We start from the raw sequence: 22,006 nt of genomic DNA, 5'->3' as shown, positions 1-22,006 counted from the left end.
CTAGAGTGAATTCCACCACTGTGGGATTCTGTCTTTCTACCCGGGAGACTGGGCAAAGGATTTATCCTCTCCATGCCCCAGTCTTCTCCCAAGTAAGCTGGGGATGGTAAAAGGGCCTGCCTCGGGATTGCTATCATGCAGGTGGCATGGGAGGACCCCAGTGGGATGAGCAGGTTGTTCTGGGGTCGTGCAACCTGAGTGTCCTGTCAGGAGAGTTCAGAGATGCTCATTTAGATCAAGCCCTGGGTGGGAAATGTAGTCTCAAAAACAAAACAATACAAAAAAATCTGTTGATTATTCTTTTCAGGAAGAATGTCTCTGATTCCGTATTTTCTAAAGTGGCTCATAGATCACCCACTCTGGGAGAAACTGGTGTACCCATTAAATGGACACTCTGGAGTCCAACCCAGGCCATCCAAATTGAATTTAGACCGTGGAATTAATTGTAATTGATTAAAATTCTCCTTTTCCCAGTTCTTGCAGGCAGATACTCCTTTTGAAAACTGGTCTTTTGAAAACAGGTCAACTGAGGGCTCTTCCCAGTGCTGAGAGGCCTCAAAAAGAGTCAGGCTTCTGGGATTAGCCTGATCTCAATCCTGGCTCTGACCCTTGCTGTCGCAGAGAGCTTGAGCAAGACATTGTTTCCCAGTAGTCTTCCTCGTTATGCTACCTCTGTGAGGAAATTATTATTGACCCCATTTTACAGATGACAAACTTGCCTGTAATAAGATCATGTTCAAGTTGAAGACCCCTTGGATGGATGGTAATTGGCAGAACTGGAATTGCAGCTCAGATCTGACTGATTCTCTTCCTCTACCTCTGCCCAGTTACTCCCTGAGATCCCTGGGTCAGGGCAAGTTGTTAGATATGAATATTTTGGGGTTTCCCAAAATCTCCATAAGGGTCTGGGGCTCTGGGCGTGGAGTAGGGGCTCAGGAATCTGTGTTTCACAAGCTCCCCTGGGATCTTGAAGCACAATGAGGAGCTTGTTAAATGCAGCTCCCTAAACGCCATCTGTCTTCACTCCTCAGCACTGACCAGGGACGCCTACGGGGAGGACGCCTACGTGATCAGCACTCTGCCTCTCCTCGAGGTGCCCACCTGTGAGATTGCCCCAGAGGAGGGCACTGTGCTGACACGCTTCTCCATTCTCTGTGATGCCTCCAAGTCCCTTGGCCCCCTGGAGTACTGCTTCTGTCTGGAATCAGGTACCGGCCATGGACTCTGCTCTGCCCTCAGTTCCTGGGCTTATTCTCACCAAGAACTCTCTCTGGGAGCTGCAAAGAATGTATTCTATGGGTTGAAGAGGTCAACAGGGTGAGGGATCCCCTAAACCTTGACCTCTACCCGCAAGGTCTGGATCCAACCATGACCCCACAGAGACATGAGAAGCAGGTTCCAACAGTAGCTCCCCTACACTCATGGAGACCCAAAAACCTCTGCCATAGAAAGGGGATATTAAAGGGTGAAATGAACAGGGATACCAGAAGATGACCAGGTGGGGCCATATGAGGACGCCATGCCCAGACACTAGGGTAGCTGTGACTCTGAAAGCCTGGAGCTTCTCAAGAAGACAGATGGTCTGGTTCACAGAGTCTTCACAATTTCATTGACCCTGCTTTGCAGGTGATAGTAGGGAAATGGGTGATGTCACAGGACAGGCTCAGCTGATAGGAGAACATTTTTGAAAAGTTTACAGGTGACAAATATTGAAGACCCTATCCACATTACATAAAACCCTGCAGTCACCCATTGCCATAACAACTCACATCCAGGATCACAGTGGGCATGAGCAGGGGGTTGGACAGCCCACTCTCCATTTATTCTCCCATTTGAGTGATGGCTGGTCCTGGGAGGGTTCATCTGATCCCTTATTTCCTCCTGGCAGGCCTGGGAATTTTGTGACCCTCTAATGAGCTCTAAAAGTATTCTAGTTGAATTGGATCTTTCCTCCAAACCTAGGCACCGTGAGTTTTTCTCAGACTCTCTCCAATATCCAGCTACAGACACCACTGTGACATAAATGCCATATGTTCACTAGGGAGAGGTGGATATAAGCTCTTTTGAGGTCTAGGGGAGTAGTTTTTAAGAGGTGCCCTGCCAAAGAGATGTGGAAATGCACGGCTATTAAGAGGGCTGTGACTGGGTCTGAGCCTGCAAGGAAATATTCCAAGCAAAGTGGGATTTCATTTACAACTGGCATCCCCCAAAGGGAGAGGCCAGGACAGCTGCTCTAATTCCAGTTGGTTATTCCTTTAGTACCCTACCCGCACACAGGTGAGCAAGAAGGCAGACAGGTGTTACCACATAAAACGAGGGATTAATCACACATCAATAACTTCATGATTGTCTGCACACTATACAGCAGCTGGTGATTGGTGGGACCCAGGGAAGGTACAAAGGATTTTCATTCCCTCACTCTTTTTTTTTTTTTTTGCAATAAATATATATTGAACATGAGGCTCTGTTTTAGGTCCTGGATATTCAGCAGTGAACAGACGGAGGACGCCCTTGACCTCATGATCTCTATTATCTAGAAGTGAGGGAAGCTGGTGAACAAAGACAAGGGTGGCAGGGGCACTGTTTGACACAGCTGCTGGGGAGGGGCTTTGTAAAGGAAGGGACATTTGAGGGAGTTTGGGTATGTTTAGAGCTAAGTTCTCTTTTCTTCTCTCTTTCCACCCCCACACCCCACCGCCCCTTCCTTCTTTTTCTATTTGGTAAAATTTGGTTTAACACTTTTAATTTATTTTAAAAGGCTATAAACAGGGTTTTTTTCTGTTTTTTTTTAATGGATTTTAGAAAAACAATTCCAACATTGCAGCAGCCTTCAGTTACTTAGGACAATGTATCTGTATATTTGGCTATTTTCTCCCTGAAAATGTGGGATCCCAGAGTGCTGTCTCACCTTTCCTGAGGCTTGGAGATGCCCCCCTTTTCCCATTTTGCAGGTTTCTGCCTACATTGTGGCCCCGAAGAAGCACTCCCATCTGTGTATCTACCACTTGGAAAAGAAAACAATGACTTTGTGCTGACAGTGGTCATTTCTGTCACAAACCAGGCGGGGGAAAGACAGCAGACCCATGCAACTGTTAAGGTAGGTGGTGGGATTAAACTAAGACTAAGAAACTCCTCTTCCCATCCAGACCTCACCACAGGGATGGCTGAGGGGCTTGGCCAGAGGAATCACTGATTCACTCATTCCTTCAACAAATATTCACAGAGCATCCTCTATGTGCCCTGCCTCAAGGATATAGCCACAAGCACGTGGACATGGCCCCTGCCCTAGCAGATCTTTTCACTTAGTGGCCAGAATAGGGGTAGAGTCCTGGAGCAGGGGAGAGTTGGGTAGAAGGACCCAGTCATGAGTTAGGCCAGCACCTTCAGAGAGTTCAGAGGAAGGAGAACCAAGATAGTCAGCAAGAATACAGGGCAGAAATTGGATAAAGTCCTGAGAAAGGTTCAAGGGTCAGAAGCCAGGAGGAGATGGAAGGTCCTGAGAGCCAGTTGAAGAGGATAGCTAGAGAAGAGGCAGTGGCTTGCCCAGAGCTGGTCTTGGTGGCCATCAGCTGCCTGACGCAAGCAGGACTGTCTGTGCTCCAGCCTGAGGAAGTGCCCAAGAGCCCCATGCCAGGCTGCCATGGTTCCTCACACAAAGACCCATGACTTCAGGCACCAGGTTCTCAAACAAGGACCACTGACCTGAGCCTGTTCCTGGTCTCCTGGTCAGGTGGGTCTCAGTGACACACGTGTTGGAGATGTGGCACTCCAGACAATCACCACCTCTCTGCAAGGCGAGCATGGCCCTGAGCGGCTTCTCCAGCTGGCCAAGTCTGTGTCCTCCATGCTGGACCAGGAGGACCAGGGCAAGGGCTCTGAGCAGCCACTGAGAATGGACGTCAGAAGGAAGGTACTTGGGGCTGGGGACCCCAGGATCTGCATGCAGCCACTCGGGGCAAGGGTGGGATTCATGGATCGGTGGAGAGACCTTTAGTGTCTCCCAGTGGTTGATGTCACCTCCCACTCTGGTTGTTCTGATGACACAAAAAGGCAATGCCTCTTTTATTGATAACCTTTCTCTGCTCACTGCCACAGAGTCGCAGGCTTCAGGGATGGGGAGGGGATTTAGAGTGCATCACTTCAGGCCCTACATATTAAAGATGATAAAAGCAAGGCCCAGAAGAGAAAAGTGACTTGGTCTAGGTTAAGCATACCCCACAGGGCTGCCCCTTGTGGAGGCTCTGGGGAGAATCCATTTCCTGGCCTTTCCAGCTTCTAGAGGCCACCTGTAGTCCATGGCCCACAGCTCCTTACTGCATCTTTTCTCACCCGTCTCCTCTAACTGACCCTGCTGCCTCCCCTCTTATAAAGAGATCCATCTGTTCATCCAGAATAACCTTTCTATCTCAGGAGTCTTAATTTAATCCCATCTGCAAAGTGATTTTGCCAAAGTGCCTCTTACCATGCAAGGTTACATGTTCTCAGGTTTCAAGGATTAAGATAAGGACATCTTTGGGAGGCCATTATCCTGCCTTCCACACATCCTGTGAGGCAAATGCAGGTTTGGGGGGCTTTGGAAGACCCAGATGAACCTGGTCACTTCTCTGACCCTGGATCTTCCTGAAATGCCTTCCTGGAGTCTCTAGAATCACATGACCTCTCTATGCCTCTCCTCCTTGTGCCAAGGTCAGAGAGCATGTGCTGAAGTCGCTGTCCATGGTTGCCACCAACCTGGAGGACATGCAGAGAGTGCAGGGCCTGGCTGAGGTGCTGAGGGAGGTGACTCACAACAGTAAGGAGCTCACGTCGTTGGCCCAGGTAAGACGTTTCCATCCACTGAGCTGATTCAGGGCAGGAGTCAAAGGGGTCCCTCAGTCACAGGGCTCTCCCAGTATGCCAAGGCTCCTGCCACCTTCTTCCTAAGGGTCCTGCATGGGTGGTACAAAGGAAGGCATCCCTCCAGCAGCCCCCTGTGTCTCACCCTGGGTGTGATGGTCTGTCTACCCATACCCTCAACCTCCACCTACTGGTGAGCATCTTTTTTTTTTTTTTTTTTTTTAGGATTGGAGACTTTATTATATGATATTGTCTAGATCTTTTCACATTCTAACTTGAGGTTATACATTTTTTTCCTACTTAAATTTTTATAAATATATATATATATATTTAAATTTTTATTCAAATTTGTTATATATGACAGCAGAATGCACTACCACTCATATTACATATATAGAGCACAATTTTTCATATCTCTGCTTGTATACAAAGTATGTTCACACCATTCATGTATTCTCCATACCTGTACTTAGGGTAGTGATGTCCATTTCATTCTACCATCTTTTCTTACCCCCTTGCCCTCTCCCTCTCTCACCCTCCCCTTTGCCCTATCTAGAGTTTGTCTAATCTTCTCATGCTCCCCCTCCCAACCCCACTATGAATCAGCCTCCTTATTTCAGAGAAAACATTTGGCATTTGGTTTTGGGGGATTGGCTAACTTCACTTAGCATTATCTTCTCCACTGGTGAGCATCTTGAGGAGTGGCTGGATCTCATTCATCTTTGGGCACCATGGATATGTTCCAGATACTACTGTGGACCCACCCTGTCCTGCCCTCAGTGCAGGCCAGCCTGACATCCAGACTCCAGCTCCCTGCCTTTCTAGCCCGGGGGCCTGACCCCAGAACCTTTCCAACTTGCCCACATGGCAGGGAATTCATATATTGCTCAGTGACTAACGGGTCTAGTGTCCTGTACCCCAGCTTCCCTGCCCTCTTGATGGGTAACTCCCAGTAGAACTGAGCCCCAGGCAACAGGCTTGATCACCCTGGCTTCTACTCTTTTTTTAATATTTATTTTTTAGTTGTAGTTGGACATATACCTTTTAAAATTTAATTTATTTATTTATATGTGGTGCTGAGGATCGAACCCAGGGCCTGTATCATTTCCTGTATCATTTCTCCGCTCTTCTACCAATGTTTCGTGGGATCACCTCCAAATAACTTGCTTGCTCTCAGATCCTTGACTTGAGATCTGCTTCTTGGAGAACTCAAATCAAAGCACCTGGTTCCCAGGTTATGTCCAAACAGAAAGAGGGAAGAACTCCCCTGGCTCTGCCCCACCCGACCTGGCAGGGGCTGTGTCCTTGAATCCCCCAGCCTGGAGTCAGGGAGGCTGCTCTTAGTTACAGGGGCTGTGGTGCTGTTGATGGACACTTCCATGCACACATCCATTTGCACCCATCTGTTTGTGTGCATATGTATGTGCATGGCCCTATCCATCCTTCCTTGTGCGCATTCATTTATTTACCCACTCAACAAATGTTTCCTGTCTGCTGTATGCCAGGTACTAAATTCATGGAGAATTGAGCAACTCACACACATGAACTCTATCTTCTTGGCACTTTCAGACTACTATGGAAGCCAGACATTAAACAAATAATTTCACAAATACATGTATAATGATAATATTGGAAGAAGCACTATGTCCATCCATTCATTCACTCTCCGGGTGTCTTCCTACCCACCCACACTTACCCACCCATGGATTCATCCATCTTCTTCCACCCATCCATCTACCCATCCATCCATCTAACCCCCATTCATCCACCTCGTCAGCAAATGTAACTGCATGCCTACTGCACACCCATGCAGGTCACTGTGTGACACCCTCTGGGAAGGCTTCAGAGGCTGGCCAGGCTACTTTCTAGAAGAACTCAGAGCCTTGTGAGGAGGGAGGTCCTGGTCTCAAGTTAGAACTATAGGTAGCTTATATAATGGGCCTGACCAGCTTTTTCCTGGCTTATGCCCCTGCCTTGTTCTCCTTCACTGCATCCCTTGTCCCTAGAATGGCACAGGGGATAGTCCCTTGCAGGCACGTCTCATGGTGCTTTTCCTTCTTTGAATGAACCAGTGGGAGGCCAGCTGCGCTCTGCAGCATGCCAGTGAGGCCCTATTGACAATGAGTACTAAGGCCCATCCTGACGACCAGAGGCACCAGGCAGCCATCAGGGACCTGTTTCAAGCTGTGGGCAGCGTACTGGAAGCTTCCTTGAGTAATGGACCAGAAGAGCCCATAGAGACCAACAGTAGCCAGGTGGGTGTCCTAGGCCAGATGCCGACCTTACACCTTCTGCATGACCAGCTCATACTTAGCAGTTGTAGGTGGATCTTTCTCCCTACCTTACAGATGAGTAAACTGAGGGACAGAGATTAAAGTGTTTCTCAAGGAGCTAGAAGAAAGGTTCCAGAGAGCAGCACCTCTGGGAGGCACTGTGGTACAGTAGGTAGAGCATGGACCCCGGAACCAGGCAGCCTGAGTTTGAATCCTGTCTGTCACTTATGGGGCTGGTTACACAATTTTGTGAGTCCCAGCACAACATGTGACCGCCCCAAGTCACCTATACTCTCTGCGCCTCCATTTCAAGCCAGGAATTTGGAATCTATATAAGTGCCTACTCTTACCATTGACAGAGCCATCTTTCTCCCTCACTCTCCTGTCCTTCCCTAGTCCCTGCCGGAGCTCCCACACTAGCTTGCTGAGAGTCACCACAGGTGGTACAGGACCACACTCCATAATGATATTCTCTGGCTTCCCTTTTCAGACTGCCACAGTGCCCCAGCTTCTCAGGGTTGCAGAGCATGTTCAGACTGCCCTCCTGCTGGGGACACTGCCCGGGGGCCTTCCAGCCACCCTGACCACCCCTGCCATCTCTGTGTACACAAACAGGTAACCAGCTGCACTGTGCATCCGCCCAAAACCTCATGCTCTAACCTCACTCGTTCCACACCTACATCCCAAGACCCTGTGACAGCAGGCCTAGGAGACCAGACCTGAGGTTTGGATAAGGGATGGGCTTTAGACCCAGGAGGGCTTTGTACCTAGAGAAGGTCTTTGTACCTAGAGAATGTCCCTCTCACATTGGTGAGTATTTATACAGGTCAGGAAGGGAGGCATCTAATGCCAAGCCCAGGGTTAGAGCCACCTGAGTGAACACCAAGAGAAGTTCATATCAGAGGTGTGCAGGCAAGGTGGCTGAGTGAATGGAGCTGGCCCAACATGTCTAGGATCCACAGGGATCTCATGTCCCGGTGTGCCAGCCAGGAAAGACCTGCATGGATTCAAGACACACTCACCTCGAGCCTTTCTCCATGGGGGACTCGTCTCTCACCCAGTACTGGCCCAGCACTGGGAGCTTTCCCCCTCTAACCCTCCACCTGACTGCAGGGAATGCTGCAGGTGTCGCTGTGTTTCCCTGCACCAAATGCCAGCCAGCCTTGCTTTCCTGGATTCTTGTTCTGGGGTTGCTTTCTTGGACCCCAGGGGAAGTTTCAAAAGCAGCATCCAGATCAGAGTTAGGATTTGAAACCAGGTCCCCCTCTGTTCAAATGGGACAAGGTCAATGACCAGGAAAAATGGGGCTGGGAGCCTATGACATGAAAGGTTGAGGGAGGTGGGGGAGATAAACCTGGACAAATGTCTACATCTGTGCTCATTTATTCATTCAGAAATATTTGTTGTAGGAATTGAGGGGTACAGCAATGAAACACCTGGCCAAAGCCCTGTCCTCATGGAATCTCCAGTCCAGCACAGGGGACCAGATGCCTTTGGTGCCACATCTACTGGCTCAAACATGTAGAACTTTCTAAAGGCAGGGAAGAAGGTGTAGAATCTTCCTGACTTTCTCCTCTGTCTTTTTCCATCCGGTGGCCAGAATATACCCTCGGAGTCGGCAAGGCTCCCCAGTGCACATTGCTGCTGTTAACTCTGTGGCCTTCACTCTGCCTGCTGTGGCCCCCCTCTTCTCTACAGAGGACAGCCAGTCGCCCGTGGATATAAGGGTAACATAGCAATAACCTCTTTGGGTCAGCCCTTTATAGATCACAAAGTGCTGTCGCGGTGTTTGCTCATTTATGTGGCTAGCAGCCCTGTCAGTTACATAATATATTATGCTTGTTTTATAGGTGAGGTTCAAAGACTTGCCAAAGTCACAGTAAGGGGTAGAGCTGAGATTCAGTCCTACAGCTCTGGATGCCCAGGTCCTTCCTGTTTCTCCAATAGTCATTGGAAAGAGAGCTCTCTAGGTTGAGCTCCATAACCAGGAACTGGCAAGACCAGGGCCCTTCCCATCCCCAAATTAAGGCCCAGCAGACTACTAACTCCCTGTACCTAGAGAGAGCAGACCAGTCTTCCCCTTAGAGACTGACTGTCATCCCTTGATGTCCTTGGGGCCAGTTCTAGGACTCCCTGTGAATATCAAAATCTGTGGATGCCCAATGGCATAGTATTTGCATGTGATCTATGCACATCCTCCCAGGTCTTTGTACCTAGAGAATGTGATTACTAATAATGTGATTACTAATAATCACATGTGATTACTTATAATAGTTGATACAGTGCAAATGCTACGTAAATGGTTGTTAGACTGTATTATAAGGAATAATGACAAGAAAAAAGTCTGTGCCTGTTTAGTCCAGATGTGACTTTAAAAAAAAATACTTTTGATCCACAGTGAGTTGAATCTATAGAGCAGAACCCAAAATATGGCGGTCAGACTATACTGCCTTTGAGGGAAGGATGATTTGGATGGCTTTATAGTCTAGTAACTGCTCAGCCAAAGCAAGTCTGATTTGAGCTCTCCAGGGCCACCCTCGGAGGCCAGAAACATACCTTGAAAAGCAGCAGCTGAGGCAAGGTCCCCCACCATCCATAGGGCAAGGGCTATTTGCGCCCTCTTAGGACTTCATCATTCATGAAGGAACTGTTTACCTCCAGCCCCTCCAGGCTTTAGCCAATGCTCCCTGCTCTTGGTTTCAGATGATGAGTTTCCCAAAGAGCCCCTTCCAGGCTGGAAGTCACTTTGATGTCAGCGGAACTGTCGGTGACCTTCGTCTGACCAGCCCTAGTGGACAGCTCCTCCCTGTAAAGAACCTACTGGAGGACATCGAGGTAGAAGTTGAAGTGCAGTCAGATCCAGATGGCACTCTGTTTCATTTTCCAACCTGGAAGGATCAAAAGTTGTCCAGTTATGAAAACAGTGGTTAAAGAAGAGAATTATTCAAAATGATCCTTACCCTACCTTAACCATTGTGTTTAACTTGCAACTACAAATATGTGATCATTTACCAACATTTGGGTCTATAGCAAGTTTTCTTGGTTATATGAAACCTTATCCCTGGAGCCTGTGAATATGTTCCCAGGGACTTTGCAGATGTGACTGAGTTAAGGATCTTGAGGAGGGGACATTGGCCTGGATTACTAAGTGAGCCCAGTGGAAACACAAGGGATCTTATAAGAGTGAGCAGAGGTGGGTATTGACTACCCCAGAGGAAAAGGTGATTTGATAGCAGAAGCAAGAGGTTGGAGTGACATGAGGTAGGGGCCCACAAGCCAAGGGATGCAGGTGGCCTCGTGAAGCTGGAAAAGGCCAGGATGTGGATTTCCCCTTAGAGCCTGATGAGGAGCCAACCCTGCCAATTTTAGCCCTGTGAAGCTGAGTTCAGACTTCTGGTCGCCAGGATCCTGAGATATCAAATTTGCAGTGGTTTACACTACCCGGTCTGTGGTCATCTGCGGTGGAAACCATAGGAAACTAACACCGCAAGCAGAACTGGTTTCAGCTCCCAGGGCCTTGCCCTGCATTGTTCTGCACTGCAGCCCTCATGCTGCCTGGCTGGCATTTCCTTCCCTTGATCTGATTGTTTCTGATGACAGATCCTGCTGCCCCGGCCTGTGGAAGGACACAGTGAGCCAACTGTGTTGAGCCTGACTAGCTCTGAAGCTCTGTGGGTGAACGTGACATCAAAGGAGGCAGCTCTGGGCATCCAGCTGCACTGCAGACCCAGAGTCCCACTCACACTCAGCCTGGGCTATGGCTACCACCCCAACAAGACCAGCTATGATGCCCAAACTCATTTGCCACCAGTGTCTGCTCCAGGTAACCCTGATCCCTGAACTATTTCTTGAGCTGCTTCTCAGGAATGACTCCCCCTTATTCTACCAATCCCATGTCCTCTTCTTGGGGACCCTCCCAGGCATCTCAGTTTTAATTGTGAGGATCAGAAGCCATGAGGGGAAAAGCAAAGAAAAAACCAAGTGCCACATTTTTAAGTGACTTGTTTTTGTTGGTGGTATTATTATTTTTTTGCCAAAATTAGGTGAGTATTTGCTGTGTGCCCCAAAGGTGCTGTTAAGCATGCATAGAACTGACCTCAGTGCAGTGAGGTGGCAGTGGCAACTGTTAACTCTTGGGGTGAAGATAATAATAGAGAGGTTAAGTAACTGATCTGAGATCCCACACACCAACAAGGAACAGAACTAGCATGTGACCCCTGTCTTTCTGATGTGTTCTATACACTGACCAGGGGTGCCCCCTCTGTGTTCCTGTTATCAGGAGGTAAAGTCCTCCTAGGACAAGGGAGAGAACTTCAGGGTGTTTCCCTACCCTGTCATCTTGGTGCCCCTTCTCCCATGATACCAGCTCCAGTCTCAGTGAGGACTCTGGGTGACCAAAGCCCCTTCTTACAGATGAGCTGTCCACATGGATCCTGGGCCCAGAGGACCTGCCCTTTGGAGAAGGTCTCTATTATTTGACAGTGGTCCCTGAGTCTGACCTGGAGCCTGCCCCTGGTGGGAATCTCACTGTCAGCATTACCACCTTCCTATCTCATTGTGTGTTCTGGGATGAGGTCCAGGAGACTTGGGATAACTCTGGATGTCGGGTAAGGAGAGGGAGCAAAAAGAAGACGAGGTGGGCTGGAAGGCAGTGTCTGGCTCCTTTAGGTCCCTTCTTGTTGCTTCTGGTATGGTATCTCATGGCCCTCCAGGAGCTTTGCATGTACCATCCCTGTGCCCAGAATGCCCTCTTGCCTTCGCCTAAGCACTGCTTCCTCAAGAAAACTGATCTTGAGTGCGACTAGGACATATCTTCTGTTGTAAACACAGGGCATGCCCCTCCTGCAGACTGCTGAGCAGGTGGTCTTTGGCCTCTGCCTGTCACTTAAATGATATCTGAATTCCCTCAGGGCACTGAGTGCCCCAGGGGCCGGGATGCTGTGCTTTGTTCACTGCTGGGGACAAATGATCATTGAACAAGTGGATGAGTGACTCAGGAGGGCCTTGTGCCATTGAGTTGATGGGAGAGGCTGAGGTCATTTCTGAGGAAATGAACTCATTGCTGCATCCCTTATCCTGTTCCAAGCACAGTGTTCTGTGCTTACTTGCATTAGCTTGTCAACTCTTTATAATGAACTTCAAGAGAGTTGTTATTCCACTTTACAGACAATAAAACAAAGGCTCTAGAGACTCAACTAAGTTGCCTCAAATCCCACACCTGATATGTGGAAGAGCTGGGACTCAAGGCAGGTCCTTCTTTCCAGAGCACAACCTCAGCAGTACGTGGTGCCACTTCCCCAGCACTCAGTGAGTCCTGCTAAGCCCCAGGTGGCATATGGCTTTATTAATTGCAATCAAACCCCTGTCTCGGGTCAACTCAGCTCTGCCCCCAGGGAGTTGAGGCCTGTGACAATGTCCTGGGACAGACATTGACCTTGCAGTTATCAGAACCTTTTCTGTTGGACTTCCACTAAATTCCGCACCCTTCCCAAGGTCAGCAGCCTCCATGTGGAATTGAATCTATCACCTGTCCCAACATATACCACATGCACCTTCTTTCTTTTATTCACTGAATGTTCACCATGACCTGGTGATAGGGATATGGTGAGAAGACCCAGTGAGCTCTCAGTCTAGCAGAGGACACAGACAAGAAGCAAATGGCACATGTCTATTAACAACTGTCACAAGGGCCCTAAGAAGCCATGTCCCACGAGAGCCACAGAGGGACTCAGAGTGAGCTCCTCCCGGGTGGCTTCCACTGCCTTGTCAATTTCTGCCCTGGCTTTGGGCTGCCACATTCAGAGAGCCTCCAAAACAGTAGGAAGAAGGGGCACATGGAGATGTCCAAGAGAAAGCAGGCTCCCCACACTCCCCATGCAAGCTTCTGAGCCTCAGGAACCAGCCCTGGGTGTGTGTCATCTTTTCTAAAGCCAGCATATTCCAGGAAGGCATGAAATGCCCCCAAGAGATATCCTCAAAGGCCTGGGGATCAAGGTGCCAGGATGGTGTTGGGGCTGGGGATGTTGACTCTGCCATCAGATAGACTTAGGTTCATTTCCTACACTAGCAGCGTGGCTTGGATAAGTCACCCCACTTCTCTAAGCTTACCTATCCTAAAATGGGAATGAGGGATAGCTGCCACATAGAGGTGGGTGGGCTTAGAGGTGTAAAATACTAAGTATGGTGCCTGGCACTCAGTGGGTGCTCCAAAGGTTAAACACTGATTAGTTGATAACAATGCTGTAAAACAGAAATCAAGGACACAATGACCAAGGGCTTGAGATGGTGGTTGGGAGGTGGTTGGAAATGGGTTGGGGGAAGACTACTTAGCTAAACCTGTTACTGGAAGAGTTTTAGCTTTTGATTACAGTGGTAAGTTCTTAGATGCATTGCTTATTATGCTATTAAAAGATGAACCTACAAATGCAGGCATATAAAACCATGGATGTCAGAGGTCATGTGTGGGAGTATGTATGGACCAAAAATCATGATTAATCCAATGGTGGACTTGATGCTCATTACAGACACAGACATAGAGACATTAGATCATTATACAGAGTTCATTGCAGAGTTGTAAATAAGTAAATGGGTTTTCAAGAGTGAATGGAAAACCACTGAATTCTCTCTAAATAGCCGAAGAAATGTCTGAACCTCAAGACCTTTACAGGATAGAGGCAGAATCATCACAAGGGGTCTGATATTCATTTATCAAAGGTGCGACTGTGGTCACAGGAGGGTCCACAGATTACTCACTGATGTTCAAAGGGACCTTATGGGGGGTGTGGCTCAGTGGTAAAGTGCTTGTTTAGTGTGCACAAGGCCCTGGGTTGGATCCCCAGAACTGTCAGAAATAGAAAAAAATCCTGTGCTGGAAAAAAGCTGGGAAAGCCACTGACCTCAAGGTCTTTATGGAAACCATCAACGGAAAGATGTTGGGCCTAAATCAAGACTAGTCTCTAGGCACCAGCACTGAGGTCTTATCATTGGCACCTGCTTGAGTCTCTTCTCTGAAACCAGCCCCATTCCTTCGAGGCATGACAGGTGTTCACGTGAGGCCCACAGCTCTTGCCAAATGATGACTAGGTTTAGGAAACAATGAGAAAAACAATGAGCAACCACAGCACTAACAACCACCAGAAATTCTAATAAAGATTTGGCACTGTGCCCACATATGGGACTTGCTGGTGGCTCATTAAGGGAAAGAGATGGTGGGTGCAGTGACACACAATAGTAATGCCAACGGCTTGGGAGGCTTAGGCAAGAGAATCCTAAGTTGGAGGCTATCCTGGGCAACTTAGCAAGACCTTCAGCAACTTATCATGACCCTGGCTCAAAAAGAAAATAAAAAGGGGCTGGAGAAATAGCTCAGTGGTAAAATGCCTCTGGTTCAAGCCCCAGTACCAAAAAAGAAAAAAAAAAAAAAAAGGAAAGAGACAAGAGTTACCTTTGGGTCATAAAACAGGGCTGTGGGAGGTTCTTCCTCAACTGGTGCTTGAGCAGAGAACTTTCTAGATGCCAGTCTTCTAACCCCTCCATCCTGAGATGGACCTTGGAATAAAAGGGCAGTACTGAGTTGTGGGGTTTATCTATTAATTTTTTTTTTGAAAGAGCATCAGATGCACTGAGGATGGGAGGCAAACATCCAAATTTGCAAAAAAAAAAAAAAAATTTATATCTGGGGGTAGGGACAAATTTCACCTGCGACATGTCTCTAAATAGGCAAGGCAGGTTGTCAGGATGTTCAGAGCTACACATTGAGAATGTGGCTATGAAGATGCTTGCTAGAAATAATGTCCTCTGAATTTGGAAAATAACTTTTTTTTTTTTTTTTTTTGCAGTGGTAGAAATTGAACCCGGGGCTTCACACATGCTAGGCACGTGCTCTGCTCTTGAGCTATGACCCCAGACCTAAAATTAATTTTTAATATAAAAAGCCCAAAGGAATCCTGAGGCTCCACACCCTAGTACAGTTGTCACACAGTATCCAAAAGAGATGAATTCCAGGACTCCCTGTGGAAACCGAAACCCTCGGAAGCTCTAGTCCCTGTTAAAAAGGTGTAGTATTTGCACGTAACTGATACGCATCTTCATGTGTGCCTTAGACCATATCTAGATTACTCAGGATATTACCTAATAAAACTAAAATGGTACATGATCATTGTCATACCTCATTGCTTAGAGAATAATGACAAGGAAAAGTCTACCTGTTCAATACAGGTGAGCTTCCCTGCTCCCTCCCCCAAATGAGGTTGACTGAGTTTGTGGACACAGAAGGCTGATTGCGGAGGGTCCACTCCAAGGTGGACATTTTTTTTTTCTCATGGGCATAAGGGAGTCAGGGATGAGCTCCCAAGCGTTTCTACCCATGGTCTCTTGGGGGTTGCAGGTGGGGCCGCGGACCACCCCCTCCCAGACCCATTGCCTCTGCAACCACCTCACCTTCTTCGGAAGCACCTTCCTGGTGATGCCCAATGCTGTCGATGTTCACCAGACTGCTGAGCTTTTTGCCACCTTTGAGGACAACCCTGTGGTGGTGACCACCGTTGGCTGCCTCTGTGTGGTCTATGTGCTGGTGGTGATCTGGGCCAGGAGAAAGGATGCGCAAGATCAGGCTAAGGTGAGGCTGTGTGCTCCAGGGCATGGGAGGGTAGAGTAAGGGGACACCCCTTGCAGGGGCCTCAGGGGGAAGCCAGGGGAGCTGCTGAGAGCTAACTGCTAAGCCAGGCTTTAGCCCCTAGGGTCATCTCAAGCAAACTGGCCCCTCAGCCTCTTTATCTACAAAAATGTCCCTTTTTCTCAAATTTTCAGGAGTACAATGCTGATTGTTTACTGAGGACCAGTTGACTCCCATGTAACACAGCAGCCTAATGAGAAAGGTTCTGTTGCTGGGAGTCCCAGACCACCCTCAGGTTCAATGGTTTGTAGAAAGACTCATTGAGTTCAGAAAAGTGGTTGAGCTCATGGTTAGGGGTTCTTACAGTGAAAGGATGCAGGTTAAAATGAGCAGGGGCAGAGGAGAGACGGGCACAGTTTCTGCTTGTTCCTTCCTGGAAAGTCCACAGATGGGACTTAACTCTCCCAGTCATGCCGTGTGACAGCACATGGGGAGTTCTGCCAACAGGAAAGCTCACAGAGGTAGGGAGCATCCATCTGACTGACCACAGGTACTGGTTCTCCAGTGTCCCTCAACAAAGTCAGCCTGGTAGAGCATGGCCCAAAGTTCCTGCCACATGTCACACTGGGCATAGGCTATCTGGCCTGGCCCATGCCCCAGAAATACAAAAGCTCTCTTATCACACAGGATTTCCCAAGAACTTAGTCATGACCTCCCAGGATCTATACAATGGCTGATCCTTTCTTTGGAATGTGTAAGGTCTGAACACCCCAAACTTGCTGAGTGTATCCTCTATTGCACAGTACTCCTATCATCTTCAAGAGGAGGTAGCAAATGACCAAGCTGTCAATTAATTGGCTAAAAGTCATCAGGCAGGAGCTGGGATGTAAACTTAGATTCTCCTTGAGCATAGGACCAGTCTGAGGATAGAAGCATGGCCAAACAATAGCAGGTTATGCAACAAATGGTTTGAAATGACAGTAGTGTTAATTTTCCCACATATGCATCTCGTTGGACTCATGACAGGGCTTCAATAGTTAAGGTAACACAGAAGTGGATGCAAAGTTGCACTGTGGCAGAGCTCTGCAACCTCTCCATTCCTCAGCCCTCCTCCCCAGCAGTACCGCTCAGGATGGTAACAAGATAACACTTAGTAAGACAATAGTTTCAGCATTTCATGCAACTGTTCTGATTCACTCAAGGGATTAAACATTAATATTTAAGTGCCTCAGCTGCAGGTTGGTTCCCAGAAAGCAGACTCCAAGTGTTTATTTTATTTTTATTTTTTGGTACCAGGGATTGAACCCAGGGGCATTTAACCACTGAGCCACATTCTCAGCCCATTTTTTATTTTTTTGAGTCAGGGTCTCACTAAGTTGCTTAGGGCCTCACCAAATTGCTGGCTGGCTTTTAACTCGCAATCCTCTTGCCTCTGCCTCCTGAGCTGCTGGGATTACAAGTGTGCATCACCATGCCCAGCTGAGAGGCCCAGGTCTTGATCACCCCCAGGCACTTCACAGAGAAGTCACTGGATGCCAGGTGCCTCAGGAGGCACCACTTCAAAGAGGTGACCACTGTGTCTTTGACAACAGTGCCTGTAACAAGCCTCCCACTGCAGGGAAACCTGAGCAGCACATCTCAGGGGTCACTATAGCCTGTGATCAACTCCAGATTGTTGACCTTGTTTTTGTTTTTGATAAACTATTTTAACATTTCATTCCTTTCAAATTACCTCAGAAGCAAATCTAGTTACAATGTTACGAGAAATTACATGTGAAAAGAGTTTGCATGGTTTTCTAGCTCAAATGTGAATGTTCTCAGATTAGTGCCAAGTTCACTTCCAATTTAACCACATAGAGTCATGATTAATAAGGAATGCAATCTAAACTTTTTCATTTTTGCCAACATTTTTTACTTAAAACCCTGCTTTTATAAGGTACAGCTCTCACCAGATGGAATGATAAATAGCATACATAATTTTATTTTTGCCCTTTAATTTTCATGAGGGCCCCGTTCATTCTTGGCTGGTGTGTGATGGGTAAATGTTTCAGGTAGGGTCCTCTTGACACTGTCCTTCTGTTCAGGTGAAGATCACAGTGCTGGAGGACAATGACCCCTTTGCCCAGTACCACTACCTGGTGACAGTCTACACAGGACACCGGCGAGGGGCAGCCACGTCCTCAAAGGTACCTCACCACAGGAGACCCATGGACTGATCTGCATGTCCCACCCACCCAAGTGCTTGCTCTGCCATGGTGACTAGCCCACTGGATTTGTGTTCTTGGAATATTTTCCTAGTTTTTCTTTTCTTTTTTTTATCTTAGAAAAAATAATCTTTTTTGTCATACAAAATATGACCTTAAGCCCCAATATTTAAAATGAGGAGGAGGAGTGGTTCAGGGAGCGCTGGGTCTAGCTGTTCATCTCTCCCTTCTCCCAAAGAATCATGCTGACTTTCAGTTTGTTGACCAAAAGCAAGTTTACCCACAGAGGAGGTAGTCACTCGGTAAACTTACCAAGGAAAAATAGGAAATAATGTGTGGAAGAGAAGGGGAAACGGAAGGAAGGAGAAATCTTGAATTACACTCTCAACGGGCTGACAGCTGGACTAGGGCTCAGCAGTCTGCAGAGCTGCCTGTCCTCCAGCAGCTGACCAGGGCTATTGAAGAGAGCATTTCTGCTACTTACAGGCTCTCTGAAGTCCTCGAGTTCAGTGATGGAGTGCATGTGGGCTGTCTCTATAATGTCTTATATTCCTTGCTGGTTCCCTCGCCAGAATACATCATCCCCTGCAGCCGCCTCCATGTTCCCTTACTGACACTGAGGGGTCCATGGCGCACAGTTTGGGCACCATCATCACTGTGTACACAGTCCTGGGGAAAATTCCATTGTTTTAGAAAATGAAATCAGGCTTCATGAGAGTAGGGTATTTCTCTGTTTATTTTTTTAATTATATTTTTTATTTATGTGTATTTATTTTATTTTTTAAATTTAAAACTTTTATTTATCACTGTATCTTAGGTCTTAGATCAGCTGTCTGACCCAACGTAAGTACTAGGAATCGCTTTCAAAAAGCCAATGAACTATCCATCTCATTTCTGTTGGATGCTAAATAGTTGGCCTCAACAGGAGGGGAATGAAAAACCCCCTATTCACAGGTGTATTGTCTCAATTGGGTTTCCCTGGGTAGTGGCTCTCCACTGGGGTGATCTTGCCTCTGAGGGGACAGTTGGCAAGGTTTAGGGCATCTGGCTCCCATGTCAATGGTGGAGGTGGGAAAACACTCCTATAGAAGCTGACTCTGACACAAGAATTGAATTGCAAATAATTCATCAGAGATGGAGTCCCAGGGAATGAGAGCAGGGGAGTAGGAAGCCATACAGGGGAAGGCAGGCAGGTGATGAAAGGTACCTGAACAAACTGGTTATCTCTGTGGGCACCTGAGTCTAAGGCCACTGGGGGACTGAAAAATAGTGAGAAACATGTGTCCCCAGAATATCCCATCTGAGAGAGGAGGGAACTGAGGCACTGGTCAGCCACCTCCCACAATGAGAACAGCATGTGTGGGCTATTCATTGTCTGGCTTTTCTTTGGTTCTAACAGCCAAAGAAAGTCCCTGGGGAAAGAGCCCCCAGGGGTGGCGGTTGGATGCAGTGCAGGGAGCACTACCTGTGTGAGGCTGAGGGCTGCAGGCAGCACAGGCAGGATCTGCTGCGATGCTGTTTTTGTTTCAGAAAACCAGGCACTGCCGATCAGCACTTCCTGGATAGCTTCAGAGAAACAGATTCCTGGGTCCAATCTGCACCATTCTTACTTGGTAGCTCTAAAGTGGCCCTGGGAGTATGTGTTCTGGAAGCAGTGGGTACTCCTTTATTCACTCCCAGAGCCAGGTACTCAGAAGCACTGAAAAGACAATTAGAACAGGAAGGAAACCATTTCCTGCCCTACAGCCCTTACAAATAAACATGAGAAGTTCGAAAATGTTGCCAGCAAGCATTTTTAAAAATGAACTTAATTGATCTTGAAGACATGAATGCAGATAGGGCCACCCCAAATCTGCATTCAACTGAAAAACAGGCAGGTCAAAGACAGGAGGAGAGAGAAAGGTAAAAGGGTTGTGCTTCATTGGTTTTTGTTGGTTTCTAGCCACCCCAATTAAGCAAGGCCAGCAGGACTCAGTCCCCAAGTGAAGATGGCCACTCTTGGTCTCTGGATTTCAGGTGACTGTCACCCTCTATGGCCTGGATGGAGAGAGTGAGCCCCATCACCTGTCAGACCCTGATTCCCCAGTTTTTGAGCGAGGAGGTGTGGATGTCTTCTTGCTTTCTACCCTGTTCCCTCTTGGAGAACTGCGGAGCCTCAGGCTGTGGCATGACAACTCAGGGGACCAGCCATCCTGGTGAGTCAGAGAAAGCAAACCATGAGGACCTTCACAGTCCAGGCTGGGGCGAGGTACTGCTCATTTGTTGCCTTCTTGGCCCTCATAAGCCTCCGAAAAACATGCAGAATGGACCTCCAATTCGATGAGGATGAGGAAACCGGGGTCAGAAGGACCACCTGGTTCATGATCCACACAAACCAGATCGGGAGCCAGAGGACTGGAAGTTACAGCCTTGGTGTCCAGGCTTAGCCTACCCTTCGCCCTTCCACAGCAACAATCTGACACTTGTGGCAAGTTCAGAACAAGGTCTTCCCCATTGTGTCTGAGGCCCAAATTAGTGACCTAAATGAATGGTGTCAGCCTGCCTTACCATCAGCAGATGGAGGCTTTAGAACAACACAGCATTTACACCACTGTCTTTAATTAAACCAAGGGATTAAATATTCGCACCTTATGAGCCTCAGCCATTGGGTGGTTCCTGGGAAGCAGACTCTGACTTGGAGATGAGTGTGTTGGGTACCTATTAAGGGGTCCAGGATCAGACCTGGGAAGCAGGAAAGGGAGCAGGATGGGCAGGGTTGAGGTCCAGCTGCAATGCTCTGGTTTTGGTCACAGGACTTGTTCACTCCAGGCCCTCCCTGCATCCTTAGGTGTTAGTCACATGACCCTGGCATAGTGACTTACACCCTTGATGGGCCTTCCTCCCTGAAATGAGAAATGCCTGTGGAGAGCCTCTCCTCTCAGCACAGTGCAGTGAACACTGGGAAAATGACTTTGCTCTTGTGACTGTCCTTATTGGCTGTACAGTGACAGGGAGAGCTGCTGCTGGAGCTGACCTCCAGGACAAGCAAGATGCTCCCATTTCCTCCTCAGGCCTCCTCAATCAGGGTAGATGAGGCCCTTGAAGTCCCAGGTCCAGATAGATGGTGGCCTGATTGTGTGGCTAGAAAGGTGAGACGGGGTCATTTCAGTGTGTTCTGACTGCACCTGCCTGCACTTTCGACAGCTTTGGCTGTACTCACTCGTGGCTGGACACTGGCCCTGGCCAGGTGCCATGGGGAGGGCCAAGAGTTTCCAAATGTGCCCTCCTGCAGCTCATCTGTGTACAGGCCACAGCCTCCCAGAGCCGGCTCCCCAGCTCCCCACAGGAGGCCAGTTTTGATCAAGGTGCCAAAGTCAATGAAGTGAAATGCAGTTTCTTTCTCCAGCAGCTCCTGTTCTTGGGGTTCCGGGCTGTAGAGGTGTTAAGCTTCAGGGTGCCCAGGAAAGTCTCATTTCCCCACACCTTATCCTCACAACCGCGTGTCCCTTTTCCAGGTACGTGAGCCGGGTGCTGGTCTATGACCTGGCGATGGACCAGAAGTGGTATTTCCTCTGCAACTCATGGCTGTCCATCAGTGTTGGAGACTGTGTCCTTGACAAGGTGTTTCCAGTGGCCACAGAGCAGGATAGGAAACGATTCAGGTTCTTTTTCTTTCTTCGCTGCACTTGGTGCCCAGCAGTATCTGGCTCACGTACTGTGCCCAACAAATATTTGATGAATGATCAGGATGACATGGAAAATCACTGTTGTTGGCCACTAGCCCTCTCTTTGTGTACCTTTCCCCTAAGTCCAGCCCACCCACAAGCCTCAGTGTGGTGGTCAAAGTACTGGGCAGCTCTGGAGGGCACTGGCATGGACTAATGAATACAGGCCTGCCCCAGGAATCTCAGTTCTGGGCACTCTGGAGGACCTGGGCCCTTGAGCAGCTCCTGTGGTTAAACTCCATTATACTCACAGGAAACAATTTGAATTTTTACTAAAAATTGGGAGCCGTTATTGGGAATCTGCCTTATAATTTTTATTCTCTCAAACCAAATTCCATTTGAATGCAGAGCCAGGAGTTTTTAATCATGTTCTAA

The 22,006-nt window shown here is 48.1% G+C and overlaps 1 protein-coding gene and 1 long non-coding RNA gene across 4 annotated transcripts in view; one reads left to right on the top strand and one right to left on the bottom strand.

The window, feature by feature from the left end:
- LOC110597470 (uncharacterized) overlaps positions 1 to 22,006 on the bottom strand; it is a 72,213-nt gene that overhangs the window by 2,716 nt on the left and 47,491 nt on the right. Inside the window, exons 5-7 of one of the 3 annotated variants that reach the window (XR_002483236.3) lie at positions 15,549 to 15,689; positions 14,554 to 14,657; positions 9,824 to 9,997 (exon numbers count right to left, since the gene is read on the bottom strand). This is a non-coding gene — a long non-coding RNA (uncharacterized LOC110597470). Of the gene's footprint in view, positions 1 to 9,764; positions 9,998 to 14,553; positions 14,658 to 15,548; positions 15,690 to 22,006 lie in introns of those variants that run through there. The other 2 variants (XR_013431040.1, XR_013431041.1) reach the window with 2 other exon arrangements.
- Positions 1 to 22,006, top strand: part of Pkd1l3 (polycystin 1 like 3, transient receptor potential channel interacting) — an 80,500-nt gene that overhangs the window by 31,463 nt on the left and 27,031 nt on the right. Inside the window, exons 14-27 of the mRNA XM_021721755.3 lie at positions 1,032 to 1,208; positions 2,952 to 3,097; positions 3,731 to 3,910; positions 4,687 to 4,818; positions 6,909 to 7,091; positions 7,600 to 7,724; positions 8,710 to 8,836; positions 9,813 to 9,944; positions 10,710 to 10,932; positions 11,523 to 11,716; positions 15,496 to 15,726; positions 17,808 to 17,909; positions 19,944 to 20,122; positions 21,422 to 21,568. Of these exons, the coding sequence (XP_021577430.2) occupies positions 1,032 to 1,208; positions 2,952 to 3,097; positions 3,731 to 3,910; positions 4,687 to 4,818; positions 6,909 to 7,091; positions 7,600 to 7,724; positions 8,710 to 8,836; positions 9,813 to 9,944; positions 10,710 to 10,932; positions 11,523 to 11,716; positions 15,496 to 15,726; positions 17,808 to 17,909; positions 19,944 to 20,122; positions 21,422 to 21,568 (2,278 nt within the window). The remainder of the gene's footprint in view (positions 1 to 1,031; positions 1,209 to 2,951; positions 3,098 to 3,730; positions 3,911 to 4,686; positions 4,819 to 6,908; positions 7,092 to 7,599; positions 7,725 to 8,709; positions 8,837 to 9,812; positions 9,945 to 10,709; positions 10,933 to 11,522; positions 11,717 to 15,495; positions 15,727 to 17,807; positions 17,910 to 19,943; positions 20,123 to 21,421; positions 21,569 to 22,006) is intronic.

Source organism: Ictidomys tridecemlineatus, chromosome 15, assembly GCF_052094955.1.
Source record: "Ictidomys tridecemlineatus isolate mIctTri1 chromosome 15, mIctTri1.hap1, whole genome shotgun sequence".
Taxonomy (NCBI): domain Eukaryota; kingdom Metazoa; phylum Chordata; class Mammalia; order Rodentia; family Sciuridae; genus Ictidomys; species Ictidomys tridecemlineatus.
This window is presented reverse-complemented; position numbering and strand designations above follow the sequence as displayed.